The sequence below is a fragment of the Meleagris gallopavo genome, chromosome 13, assembly GCF_000146605.3.
Source record: "Meleagris gallopavo isolate NT-WF06-2002-E0010 breed Aviagen turkey brand Nicholas breeding stock chromosome 13, Turkey_5.1, whole genome shotgun sequence".
Lineage (NCBI taxonomy): Eukaryota > Metazoa > Chordata > Aves > Galliformes > Phasianidae > Meleagris > Meleagris gallopavo.
Genome location: NC_015023.2, coordinates 2,204,051 through 2,218,903, shown reverse-complemented (window position 1 = coordinate 2,218,903; position 14,853 = coordinate 2,204,051). Strand labels below are relative to the sequence as shown.

The window sequence follows — 14,853 nt, the reverse complement described above, 5'->3', positions numbered from 1 at the left end:
TTTTTTTTAATGGACATTGAGGAGAATACAGTTCAGTAGTCTTTAGTTTAAAAACATTTCACCAACTGGACAAAGTTGCATGCAAGTTGATCTAAGGGCTGGATTAGATGTTAGCACTTCCAAACTTGTGATGCCATGTTTTCTGGATTCTTTTTCTTTTAGTTTGAGTTAATGTTATCTTGACTTCATGGGAGTTTTAGGAAATAAATACATTAACAATAAGTTTGATTCTAATAGATTATAGAGCAAATTCAAATTATTACACCAAAAAACTTTGAAGGAGAGTCTTTTACATGACTTGAAGAAATCATTTTCATTAACATAATGCGCATGTAAATCAGCTTTATAACCAGACAGCTAGACATAAAGACATTTTATACTAGAAAAAATATGTATGATGGAAAAGAAACAAAAACCACAAAGTAACCATGGAAGAAAAATGCTGATTTACCAGCATTAATGTTTAGGAAGAGAAATTGAAGATATTATGAAACCTTTGAAAGGTGCTTATGTGGTGTTGGGATTTAAGTGTTAAATGCTAGCTTTGAATTGAACTTAGAATGATAGCATCTGTCTTTTCTGGAGCGTGTGTCTGCTCTCTGCCATGCTGTTCCCATGGATTGATCACCTCTTTCAAAACTCACATAGAACATAGTTTGACAAAGCATGTTCAAATTACAGCTTTTATTCTAAACAATACATTGTTCATTATTTCCTCAGAATCTAGGTTGCTGCTGAAATGCAGGGTCTTCTGTACATCAACAGAGAGAACTCTTGTGATTTTTATTTTGAATTCCTACATACTAAATCCTTAGCCAGGATTTTTTGGTCTTTCTGGTCTTTTTCCACATCCTTAGTTGTTTGAGTTGAATACTTTGTGGAGAGGATGCAGTAATTGCAATGAAACAGTTATTAAATGGACACAGTTAAAATCTACCTCATCTCCTCTGGTAACTGGTGATACAGACCAGAAAACGTTTCATGTCTGTTTGTGGTATGCTGATTGCTATTTGTGCTTGCAAAGAGGGTAATGATTAAACTGGTTCTGGAGACTGAAATACCTCTTATGCAAAGAGATTGTTTCACAGATCAGGGCACTTTTGTCATCTTGATAGTATTGTGTATCTGAAAGTTAGAAACCTTGGGATTTTAAGATGAAATTTCTGCTTCTGCTTATTTTTCTATAAGCGCTTAAATCTAAAAATCATATATAAAAAAAAAACAACCAACAGTGTAAAAGCTACTGCTGCTTAATATGCCTTTTAGACAGTGATTTTTTTTTTTAATCCTGTACATGTTTTAGCACGTTATTTTTCAATGTTTGTTAAAGATACTCAGCAGAATAATTTTAGGAAAAGTTTTGAAATTGCCTGCTTGTGGTACCTAGTCTGTTGTCTAGGTATGGAACAGCATATACAGGTTTAACTTGCTTAGTGAAAGTTCTTTTTTAAGTATTTAGTTTGTGAAGCCTCTTTAGCAACCAAGTACACATGTTCATGAAGAATAAAATACTGATAAAGGGAATATTGTGTTCTGATTGACCTGCAACTGTATTTTCAGCTACTACTGTAAGATATGAGTGTAGAATTCATAAGTACCCTGGTGGGGTGGATTTTGCTGCAGGAGGTGTCTTGGGAGGAACGAGAGATAAAGTCAGATGGAGAGACCAAAGAAAAAAGTAAGGCTTCAGGAACTTTTAAAAAGTTATTGCAATATACTGTTTACTTTTAATTAAACACTTAAAAATTTTGAACAGGACTTCTGCTTTGAGGACCTTTGCATCATGTCTGGTAACATGTGTACCAACCTAGAATGTATGGCCCAAAACATTTCTCTAATTTACTTTCTAGTGATACTTTTTCTACTTATAGTGCTTAAAGATGATATATTGGTCCCCAGAACTGTCAGATCCACAGTTGCCATCTGGTGGAACAACTCCTGTTTCACCAGATGTGATGATTTAAATACAGAAGCTGTATGGGGAGGTACTACGACTGCCTTGATTATCATTACTTTTGGATTTTCTTCCTGTTATGTAAATAATAGGGTAAAGGAATAATGACACAAGGAAGGGCTATCTTGTGTGTATATATACATACACACATGTGGAGTGCAGTCTCTTTAAATAAACTATTTTGGAGAGTCACCTCTTTCTCCTTGTTTGTTTTCCTAATATGAAGCCACTGGCCATTGTTTCCACTGTATGCAGAGGCAAAGGTCTTTTGAATCTGTCTTTGGTGGTTGATATGGGAAATCAGAAAAGAAGCTAAGGGAAGTCTTAAGACAGCAGAAAGGTCAAAAGCCAGACTGAAATAACTTGAGGAGCTTACCTTTCCATTTGACGTGGTGTTTGTTGTGTGGACTTTCTGAAAACACAAGGCACATGTCTTGCTGTAGTAAAAGATGCTTTCATAGTGATTCATCCTTGCTGCTTTCATGGCGATTTCCTAAATCTGGAAAACGTAGGTTGTGTGTGTCAAATAGAATGAGGTTCTGATTCGAGTGTAATAACGGAAGTATTTCTGGCAGCAGAAAGGAGTTTGTGGTCTATTATCAGTATTCTGTATTAATAGCACAGGCCTATCTAGTTTTGGGTTTTAAAATATAACTACAGCTATCATAGGAGTGTGGCCTCTATTCTATGAATGGTATCAGTAAGTAAACTGAAAAATTGCTTGGTGGTGTTTGCACAGTTAAGCAACATTTATGGATGATGGAGATTTTGATAGTGCAGTAGGTTGAAGGTGCTTTTTTACTTTTTGTTGGAGAGAGATCGTTGAAATTTGGCCGTGCAGATTTCCTTACAGAGCACTGTCACGTGCACCTCCTGTCGTTACTTGAAGGGCCTGTCTCCCTGAGTGAGAGATGAGTTCAGTCGTCATGCCAATTTAATCCTTTCCTTCTCTTCTGAGACTACAGTAGATGTAATGCAGCTTTTTGTGAGATGAAGCGCTTTCTGAACTGAAACTTGTAACTCAATTCTGATGAGAGGAGAGCAAAGAGTGAATTATTGCGTTGAGATAATTTTCTCAATTTTAAAAAATTTGTTACTTCAATTTTAATGATTTTAAAATGAATCTTCTTTTAGACCTGCACTCTTGCAATCTTCCTCACTGTGGTCGTAGCTCAAAATAGGGTTTTACCCTCAGCTATGCTGCTTTTAACTCTCACTTTTTATTAACAAAGCTAATGTGAAAGCAAAGTGTTTCATGTTGCCAATTTAATTTCTTTAATTAAAAGTGAAAGTTATAAGCTGGTACAGCCGTGGGTGAAGTTCTAATGTCATCAATGGGGAAAAATAGGTTTAAAATTGAAACTGTTGGCACAGCAGTGACTCTCAATAGTACAGCACCTGCAGTTGTGACTCTTCACTTTATTTAATGAAAGAAGATGAATTTGAAGAATTAACGACTCCCAGGACATGTATTGGGTAGGGGGAGAAGAGGTGTGAGTACCTTAACTGGGATCAGATTTTGGTGATCAGACAACAGGCAAGTATTTAGGAATGGAGACCCTGAGAGTTTTTCAGGGATTTAGCAGACATCACAGTTATTCTAAATCTAAGAGAAACCTTTTGTTTTTAGTGGGGAAAAAGATGTAACAATAGTGCAACTTTAACATTGCAAATGACAACAAAAAATGGAATAATTGTTCAGAGCATCAGATGCAGGTGTCCTTCAGCTTTAAAAATAATTGTTGCCGTATTACACTGAAGTCGTATAGATATTCCTTTAAAAATACTTTTGATTTCTAATGTAAGACAATTGTAAGAAATATGAAGCCCACTTCTTAAAACTACACTGTTGTGTGTGTAACTAGATGTCTGTTTTTGTGGCATTATTCCTTAACACAAGCAAGGAGAAAAGCTGAGGTTTGGAACATTAGTTTTGCAACATGTAAATGAAACCCCGTGTTTCTAATATGCTTTGAATGCACACATTTAACGTATGCTGCTTTTCATACTTTCAAAGTCTGCTATTTCCATAGAGCTAATGTGATCTATGCAGTTTTCAGTTAAATAAGATAGCAAGTTCTCTAACACAAAGCACTTTCGTTGTTAACGATTAAAATATCAGCCGGTCTGGTCTAATGAAAGTACCTTGTTTGGGAGAAATGTTAACAAACCTGGCTTGGTGGATACATTCTCAGTAGGAGACATCATTTAATGTATTTAAAAGTACGTTATCTGGTTATGATCAGTCCTAGGTTTCTCTAAAATTACTATGGGAAGCGAGCTTGCTTCTAAGGATGTTTATTCACCAACATGAAAATGTATTGCATGAATCCAGCTTTCATTATTTACAGATATGGAGATGAAGAATAGAGTGGGGGAAGGAAAAGAGTCACGATGAACTCTTTGGAAGTGTTTGGGTAGAGGGGTCTGGGTTTGTGACAGGTGGGGGTTTCTGAAGCTTTAGAGGAAACATGGTGGAGACATTGGTGCCTTAAAGGATTTTGTGAAAATCTCTTTTTTTTTACAAATCAATTGAGATGCAGCATATTAGTTTTTTGGAGGTTAGTGCTAAAGGAGAAAGGAAGACAAACTCAACAGTATGAGATGAATTAGTAGAGAAAATTGAAACTAGAATTAAAAGAAAGGAACAATTAGCTAGTAGCTTGATGAAAGTAAGTGTAAAGTATTAAAGTAATTGGTGAATAAAAATAACAGGAGAGATGCAGGCACTGCAAGAGCTGAATAGCAGCAAAATTGTTCAAACTCTTCAGAGGAAGCAAAAGATGCTTACGTGTGGAATGGAGTGTAAAGAGAAGCCAGTGACATTTTTAAAGCTTATCTAGCCACCTCTATTAAGTTTGACATTTTCGTTTGCTTCTATTTGCTTTAATCTGTGTTACTCAGCATTGAAGAAGCCTTTTGTGAGTTACATTAGATCATAAAATGAAGAATTAATACAATTGTTATTGCTTATCCTTTTTCTTTTCCTTTAACACATTTTAGTTTTTGTATGCTGATTTTATTTCACTGGCTTACTGATTTTCAAGCCGACGCAGTAGTCTGCAGGAGCACATTTTATTTTAAACAATCTGTTGGAAAAACCATATTAGCATTTATTTGAACACATACACAGAAAGAGAAAAACCCAAAAAACAACAAACATAAAATGACACTTGAAATTGCTTAATTTTATTAATATGGTACTTACAACAGAAATGACACATCCAGTATAAAGTTGGAATTCTACCTATTTGAAGCAAGAGCTAGCTTGAGCTCTTAGAAAAGAACATTTCATAAGGGTTAAAGGAATAACCAGAAACTCATTGCATTATCCTGAATGTAAAAGTAGTTCTAAACCCACTTTTTAGTCTGCATTTTGATATCTAACATCACCTGGTATTTTAAAACTCCATTAGTGATGAAATTTCTGTGTTTTATGTCACTCAGCATCTGAATGCTCATTTTCACCTATGTAGCAATTTGTTATTTATTTTTTTGTATAAAAAGTCTGCTATCCTGATGTCCAGGTCTACTTTTATTTGGTCAGTTCCTGAAAACAAAGAAAGAAAGCACGGAAATAATCTTTAAATGTAAAGAAAACAACAACAACAAAAAACACTTTTATAAAAAACTTGCACTTTCTGAGTTTTTCCTTCACTGATGGAGACAGGAAATGTAGATGTTACTTTGTATCTGTTGCTTTGATTTTTTTTTTCTCCTCGTGTCCCTGAATGCAACACAGATCTGGTATGTTTTCCAGGATTCTGTCACTTTCTTATAGAAACTTGGTAACATTATTATAAGTCTCAGCTTGATTCTCTGAGGACTCCATGCTTTCTCCTTCAGCTGAAATGCTTTTAACTTGTGCTTTGCATTTGGCAAATGATTCAGCTTCATGTAGTAGTATGAATACACTTTGTATTTCTGTACTCCCTTCTCTGCGAGGTTCAGAAAGCAACAGAAGTTCATTGTACTTCTATAAATTTATCATCAAAAAGTCATGAAAGAACTAAAGCTGATTTCCCAAACATCACACTGGAGAAACTGAGGCACGCAGTGATTGAACTGTCATCAGAAAATGACAGAGCAAGGACCTGATTCAGCCTAGATCTTAAATAGTGAAGTCCATCTCCTAGAGAAGGAACTCATCCATCTCCCCCCACCCTGAATAGGTATAAGCATAGTCAAGTTCCAAGTAATTGCTCTACGAGTCCCAGCTCTCTGGCATGTCCATGTATTTAATGAATGTGTCTTTTTGTTCTTTAAACAGTAACTAGATCAGGTTGCCTGCATTTCTGCATTTTTCTTTTTGTCTGACCACAACACTTCAAAGGAACCTGTCTACATAAAGTTGTTTCTTTCCTTGTTGGCGTAACTATAACACGAGAGTCTAATTCAGTCATCAGCTATCTACAGTTTTTGATATCTCATTGCTTTACTACAGACACTGTCCTGTCAAACTACCTTTTATGTTAACAGGCACAAAATCACTGGTAGGTAGCACTGGAAAATGCAGCTAACACATTTGACTCTTGCACTGTGCATGTTTTCTAAAAATCTCCTGCTTGTTTGAGTTTTCTTTACCATTTGTGTTGTATGTGTGTGCCATAATAGCAGAAAAAAAAGTAATCTCAAATATAAATAAGTAAATAAAAGCACAAGAAAAAGGGTAGAGAAATCAGTCATTATTACTCTCACTCTGAAATGATAACGAGACTCTCCAGGTATGTCTGCAGCATCACATCCCGCTACCCTTAAAACATATCTTCAACTGGTCTGGTTCATGTATTTGTCACTTGTGAACGTAATATATTATGAAAATTAAAATGAAAGGAAAAAAAATTGAGTATGTGTAGGTTTACAGTTTAATACTCTTCTCAAGTTTCAGGTCTGTCTTCAACTTTGAGAAGCAGGGAAAGGAGAGAGCAAAGAAAGTGTTCTTTTAGGACTTATCTAAAGATCATCAATTTAAATCTGAAACAAAGACTGAAATAAAACTATAAAATCTTTCAAGTACCTGGGACAACAGATTTTTTTGTGGAACTCCTAAATACTGACAAATTGTGCAATTGAAGAAGCATAATAATGCATGATATCTACCTCTGTAATTTCATACAAATTGTATTGTCTTTATTTCTGAAGGTTTGTTGTTTGGAAGAACAACATTAAAACTGTTTCCAACACATTCTCTACCAACAGCTGGAAAAAAAAAAAAAAGTTGCAAACAGTAAATTATTTTAAAATAACTCCCTCACTCACTAACAATTAAATTAAAAAGATCAGATATTGGGAAAAGGTTCTGCTCTCAGACGCTTTAATTTGTTTGTATTAAGTAATTGAAATCAAAATCTGTATGGAAACTTTAGAATTGAAAGATACATAAAGGTGTTGGTTTTGTTTGCTTTTAAATTTAAATGTCAAGTAGATTTTGCTTACAACTAAGTATTTAACAGTCTTTTTGGTGAGGCCTGTGCATTTGAAATTGCACCCCTGTGAATTTAAGTATCCCATATTTGACACCTTGTGTCTTGTTCCTCTTTCTTTGCTATCTTTTAACTTACTGCAACAGATGAGGGGTTCTTAAACCATCTGTTAACCTTTTTTCCCCATTTTTTTTTTTTTAACATGTAGAGTCGCTCAAGGCAAGAGGACCCAGAGCAAGCTAGACTGAAACAAAAAGCAAAGGAGGTAAGCAGAGCTAGAGATCATTACACTTGACATTTCAAGGCTTGAACATATTAATTTTTTATGCCTTGCTACTTGTATATCGTTAATAAAAATCTGACTAAAAACTTTTTAGGATGTATTTGTTGCTTTGCCTTTGATCTTAATGTTTGCAAACTAATACATTAATACATGTGAAGCCTAAGGAGATTTTATAAGAGAATATTTCCATACATTACATTTTCATTTCCATTTTAGGTAGCTCTAGCTTTTGTTGGGTTGTTGATGACAGCAGCATTAGATTTTGGTGCAGAATATATGCCTTTGTCTTTTTTTAAAATGTCACTTTCTTAGAAATGTGTTATTTAACAATTCTGTTCTGGCAACAGTCTTTCAAGTAATGTAATTGCCAGTCATTCTCTGTACAGTGTGGTTCAGTGTACCATTTACTCATTGTTCTAAATTACAATAATCTAACAAATATCAAATAATTTCAGTTCAAGTTTTGATATGTTATTCTTAGTTTACCTTAATGTGCTGTAAATGAGCATGACAATGCTTTGCTTGAGGCATCTTATACCTTAGGATCAGTTAGTGACTTAAATCAATTAAAAAGACTAAAATGTATCTATGAATGGAAAGTTGTTCCTATGAAAAAGAAATTAGCATCATATAGAGCAAACTGATGCTTTTTTTTCTCTAGCTAAGTTATTTGGATATGTGCATTAGAAGGTAATAATAATACATTAGAGTGTAATGTATACAGAAAAATGCATATAACACTTTTTTTTTTCTATTTACCTGTTCTTCCAGTTTATTTTTCCTTTTGGCAGTACTCTATAGTTCTGTTACGTATACAGATTTTTTTAATATATGTAGCAGAAAAAAATCAAGGATGCAGTTAACTTTATTTGTCTCCTTCCATTATATAATGATGGGTCTTGTAAACTTAATTGTTGGAATTGTGTTGGAATTGTCAAGCTTTCAAATGAAACAGAGGTATCAAATTATTTGGTAGGAGAAGAGACAGGATTTGATACTATTTGAACTTAGTAATCAGCCCGTATATGCAAAGGAAATCACATCTGAAAATATGTGGAAAATAATTGTTGGCTGGCAAGGCTTGCATTTGAGCTGAGAACTAAAACTACCATGCTGCTGGAAATGAGAGTAAGCTAGAAACAAGTGCGTTTCTTGCTGCAACAGTATTTCCATTCATTGCAGTTCTTTTCTTCATAACTGGAAACCTGAAACAGCAAAGTAAACAACAGGGCTAGAAAATACATTTTCTAATAGAATGAATTATTGGCTCTCTTTATAGCTGTGATGGAAGACTTGTGTTCTAGCCAATGTTCTTGCTTTTGGTGTAGCTGCTGGAATATCTCTTTCTTGTATGAAAATCTGATATTTCCATTTGAGCTGCATTTCTTACCCACTAGAGGGAGTGACAGAGTGCTGACATGTGAATAAAAGCATGTGTATGAAATGCATTATAAGTAATTGTAGTACTGGTATTATTGAAGACATAGCAAGTAGTTTGGTGATAATCTTATTAGAAATGTTTAGGTTTTATGATTTTAGAGAAGTAGTGTTCCTGGAAATGCTAAGATGTTTGAGTAAATGCAGAGTGAGTACCAGGTTTTTTGTTTGAGTGCTGCACTCTCTTCTCTTGTACATTAGCCCTGCCTTTTTTCCCATCCTTCTAATGAAAGTGTGTAATTTGCTGGCACTTTGCCTCTCTCTGAAGTTGAATTTTATTCTACATACTTGAAACCATAAGAAATTTAGGCATGTATCTGTTTTTAGTAATTAGAGTTCTATGGCTCTTCAGCTGTTTTAGTGACTTTCACATGAAATATTTAAACACTAAAAAATGGAAACTAAAACTTGACAAAAGAAGTTAATTAGGAGGCATTACTTACAGAGCAACCTACGTACATAAGGTCTTACTGCAGAAACCAGACGTAACAGTCAGGTTTCACTCACACATTGATTAGCACTGTTACAGTTAAGTCAGTGCAACCCACTCTTATTTCAGTTTGATTGACTTATTTTGATTTAGCATTAGCCTGTTTTAAATGGATTTGAGTGAAAGCAGTAGGAAAATGCACCTGTGGGAAGGGTTTATTGCTTAAAATTCCATTTCTTTCGCACTTTTAAATTAGTCCAGCTTTCTATGGATTTGCCAGTGCACATTACATGATTTTAATGCTAGACTTACTTAACAAACTTGTAAAACATATTTTCCATCCAGACTCTGTCAGGAAGCTATTTACATTGTTTGTAACAAATTCTGAAATGTTTAACTTTATACTATACTTAATGTAAGAAATAAAATCATTTGTGAGTAGTATCTATTTCATATTGTATGGCTGAATCTTTTAAAATTAAGTTTTAGAAAATATGCTGAAGTTGACTGAAAGAGTAGAACGTCACAAATATAAGTTAAAGAAAATGTGTTCCCTGATTTCCGTTCAGAAGGTTCATTAAATAGGACATAAAACAGGCCATATAGTCGATTGATCCAGATTAGGAATAATTGAGTCAACACCTAGCAGTTAATCATGTGAATGACTTGAAAGAAAGACAGAGGAGGTAAGATCCTAAATATCCTTTGTCATGAATATTTTTCTGCATATTCAGTATCTGTTGGCCAAAAATCTTTTAATTTAGAAGTGAAGTAGCTGAGTGCTTTGATCCTGAAAGATTAACTTGGTTAAAATCTTTGTGTCATCACCAACCAAGAATATTGCATAATAATAAAAATTTAAACCAGACACCATAAATGTCTGGGCACGTATCCAGGACCTAGATCAGCTTCGATAACACTCAGATGAATCTATTCTCAAATGTACTTGTTAACCATGCAAGTGAAATCACAAGACTGTTGATATTCATAATAGAAGCCTTACTAATTTCATAGGGAGACAGAAGGCTGTCCACTTACCTTTACCCATGCAGGTATCCCATTTTTCTGAAGTCCTTTAGCACTGATATTTAAGTGGTTGCTGCTGTGACTGTTACGCTGGTGAGGAGCTTTGGGAGTACCCAGCTCTTGCGTAAGCAGACCAAAGGCAGGTTTTTTCCATACTCTCCACATCATTGTGGTGCTCATTCCACCTGGGTGCCGTCATCTTCCTTGTCTTTTGTAGTAACTGACTTATTTGGTTAAGTTTTTAGATTTTGAAACGCATCCTTTGCTGAGGTACGTACACAAAAACATCTGGACTGTTAGAGCCATAAGGTCCATCTCTCATCTGAAAACACTAATGAAGTATGTATGTATTGTGTAGATCACGTGATGTATTTTGTAGTTCTTGAAATGTTTAGAAATTTAAAATCATGAAACAACTTTTATTAGCGAAAGTACTGAAACTCTAGTGTTATGTATGGAACACTTATATTACAAAATCAATTTTACTTTGAATAATTTCTTGTCACCACATTAATACCTATGTAGCAACTCAATAGGTGTGGTTTCTTATAAAAAGTAATAGTTTATTGCAGTCATTCATGCTTTGAAAAGGCATTACTGAAATGAGAAGCAAATGAAAAAGACTTTGTTTTGTTGAGTAAGTTCTTTTTTTCACCTCAGCAAAAACAAAGTTCTTAAAGATTTTGCTAGTAACACAGTGTCTTTTGTGATGAGATGTCTCAAGTTTTCTGCTGTACCATGCCTGACATAAAAGTATTCAAAAGCAACAATCTTCTCTTAAATGGTTCCTTACAAAACCTTTGTTGAGAAATTGAGCATTGTAACTGAAATAAGTTTGAATTAAGTTTCCATTTAGCTGTGTAATCCACCTGTGGATCATAAGATGCAAGGAATAACTAAGAACGTGATAGTAATGAAGTAATGAATTTCTGCAACTGAAATATTCCGATATTTATGCAACAGTGTGTCCTCAGAACTTGGTTGTTTCAGAAATATTTTGCTACATTACTAGTCCTGTAGCTGTAATGCAGAAGGAATGCCAGTGTTTTTGTCAATACATGCGGAAGGCTATCCAAGAGTCACTTTGTGTACACTCTGTCATTACCACAATTCTGTTCTTTTTGCCTAGAAAAAATGCTTAGACTATTCCTGTACTCTCTAGGCCTGTGCAAGGCTACTGCAGATTTGGCTCTAGAGATTTTCCTGAAGTTATAAAGCTGTTGTAATGACTTTAAATATTAATGCTGAACTTGCATCTCAGAAAGAAGCAGTCCTGTTATCAATTAAAATACTTTCATGAAAATCCTGCTGTGTTATTCAACTTATTGCTTTTTATGTGAAATGTCTTTTTTCCTTATGAGCAGAGATTACTTCTGATATATAGATATTATGATAATGGTCACAAATTCTGATAACTGGAGTTGATATGAGATTCTGGGAAGGACAGGAGAGGAACAGGTGATGATGACATGATTTGTCTTTAACCAATTTATGGTTTATTAGTTTAAAGATAGTGAATATTGACAAAGTTTAGCTGTGTTTCTGCGGATAAGGTATTACCCCGCCATGAATTCTGAAGTACTTAAGAGCTTCATGCAATTGTAGTCTTACTGTTCAGCAGAACTCTTTTTGTAAAATTGAGGACCATGACACTTCCAGCCTGTTTCCCTGTGCTTGGAGCAGGAGTGATGGCAGGTGTTTGGCTGAAGGTGAAGTGTGGTGCTACCTGTGCTGTAAAGATTCAGAAAACTGAGTAATTGACAAAGAAAAAATAAAGCCAGGAAATCAAGGGAATGGCCGTAGTACTTTCCAACTAAGTCAAATTGTTTTATTCCTGCTTAGGTAAAATTTATATTAATTAGAGTTGGGTCAAGGACTAGATATTCTTCTGGTCTTTTTTCTGACCTAGCTGTAACCCAAGATTACCTCGTTAGTCTAGCACAAATCTAAATTAAATCCAATCCTGTCCAACATAGTAATTTCCTTGCTCAAAATCACATTGTTGGAGTTCTGTAGTGATGCACAATTTTAGTGCACGCAGTACCTAGCTCTTGTTTGCTTTTTACAGAGGAAAAAAAATGAAGGAAAAGCTCTTTTGTGTGACTGCTTGTAACTAGCATTATGCAATGAAATTCTCTTTCACTTATGTACAAGCTAAATTTATGGTCTTTCTTAACAACCTAACTCTATATTTGATACCTTCTATAATAAGCTAAGAACACTAATTCACTAATTATTATCTAGAAAATCTTAGTACTTCGTTAGGCTCCATTGCTAGAGTTGCGTACAAATTAGAATGCATTGCATAAGAAGGATCATTAGTATCTATTGATCTGTTTTGCTACTTCATGAGGATCCCTGTCAGACCTGAATCTTTGTATTCTGAGTACTTACGAGCAGTGCCAAATGAGGTGGCGAATGGGGACTGATGCAAAAAGAAACCAAACAAAATGCAACAAGTGATCAGAACAGCAGAGAGCAGTGAGAAGGAAAACTGTCGAGTCAAGCATTATCCATTACTTACCTGGTGTGTAGTGTTGTGGTAGAAGTGGTTCTAGAGGAGGTATTTGATAGGCGGCAGTCTTCAATTTAACACAGCAGCATTGTGATATCCTTAGATTTTGTATGACAAATGCATCTGCTCTGATGCAATCTGCTAGTTGAGGCGTTAGCAGCTATGTAGGCAAATGAGTTACAGTATTTTTCTTACTGAAAGATTCTCATGTGGTTCTCCTACAATTTGGGAACACAGAACAAATAACAGTCGCCTATGTTTGTAAATGTTAGCTTTTCTTTTCTAGATTCTTACTTATTACTTTTCCCAACAAAATGTTACATGAGTACTTGATTTTCCAACAAAACTAATGAGGAAGATTTGAGACTCATTCCCAAATTGAAGTTTAACTTTGTTCTGAAACATACTTCGTTTATATTAGGGTATTTCAAAACAAAAACATGATGTGTTTTACCTTTTTGACAAGCTGAAAAGGAAATGGATATATAGAGCAATGGAGCCCTGTTTCATACAAGATTGTTGTAACAATTGTAACAAGCAGTCTGTCATTATGAAGTAACAGGACTACTTAAATACAAATGTACAGAACCTGGGCTGATCATGGGATGAGCTTTCTGCAAGGACTCTCTGATGCTGGAAGAAGCTTTTTAGAATCTCACCAAAATAATTCAGTAGAAACTTTCTCCTTAAAATGAGTTTTCTGGAGGTAGTGTCTGATTTTTCCATTGCAGGAAAGAAACAGTGGAATTTTCAACCCTTCAGATCCCCTGCGATTTTCTTTCAGTGTCTGGAGGAAAAATTAATGCTTTAGCGTTTTGTGGCTGCACTAAACAAGGGAGTGGTGGCTAAGGGGGTGACAACCCCTCTGTTTGTAACTGCTTCTGGGTGCAGGGACTGCAGAGCTCAGAGAACAGCAAAGGGAACAGTTTTCTTCCACCTTTGTTGTGCGACGTTTGCCGTAAGGGTGGTTTGGCTTTGCCTCTGCTTTGTATTAGCGATGGCACCCAGAGGTTCTGCGAGAGGCAGAGAGGAATGCATTCAGCAATACTTCCTCCTCCAAAACATTTTTACATTCTTTCATGTATTTGAATATATACTTATGTAGATATGTATCAGATCAATTTCCTAACAGAAGACATGAAGACTGAGTTTCCAGTTCTCTTTCTGCCTCAGTGATATTTTGTCTAAAATGGGTCATCTTCAGGGAAAAACAAGAGTGCTTAATTTGTGACTCTGTCACAACTTAAAAAAAGAAAAAAAATTCATTTCAAGCAAGATGTGAATATGAAAAAATCACCTAACTATTTTATCTAAACTGCAACAGATTTATTCCCCTGCTGATCTGGAAAAATGATAATGCTTTAGCTTTTAAAATACAATTGCCTATTAAATAAGTAGAGGGCAGTAAATGTCAGCTATGTCTGGTTGTCAGAACCTGGAGAGGTTACTGAGAAGACAATACAAATTATGAGCTATTTTGGTCCCTTCATCAAGTCTGCCCTGCAATACTGCAGCTCGCAGGGAGAGGTCAAGGTGTACTTAGGCTCCAGCCTGCAGGGCAAGTTTTCCCCCATCCTCTGTATGCGCATTGGTTTCTTGCTCCAAAATAAGCCCGAATGAGGGCTTTAATTCTGCCGCTGAGCTAACATGTTTGTAAGCCCTGTTTGGCAGCCTCCGAGGGCCTGAGGCAGCACACAGCTGCCAGCTTTCATCTGCCCCCAGTTCCTCGGGGCGCTCCAGTCACATGGCGTGACCCGCGGCGGTGGAGACGCACCTACTAAATCT

The 14,853-nt window shown here is 35.4% G+C and overlaps 1 protein-coding gene across 1 annotated transcript in view; it reads right to left on the bottom strand.

Annotated features, from left to right (window-relative positions):
- Positions 1–10,575, bottom strand: part of KCTD15 (potassium channel tetramerization domain containing 15) — a 79,188-nt gene extending 68,613 nt beyond the window's left edge. Inside the window, exon 1 of the mRNA XM_031555389.1 lies at positions 10,566–10,575. Coding sequence (XP_031411249.1) covers positions 10,566–10,575 — 10 coding nt within the window. The remainder of the gene's footprint in view (positions 1–10,565) is intronic.
- Positions 10,576–14,853: the final 4,278 nt, after the last annotated feature.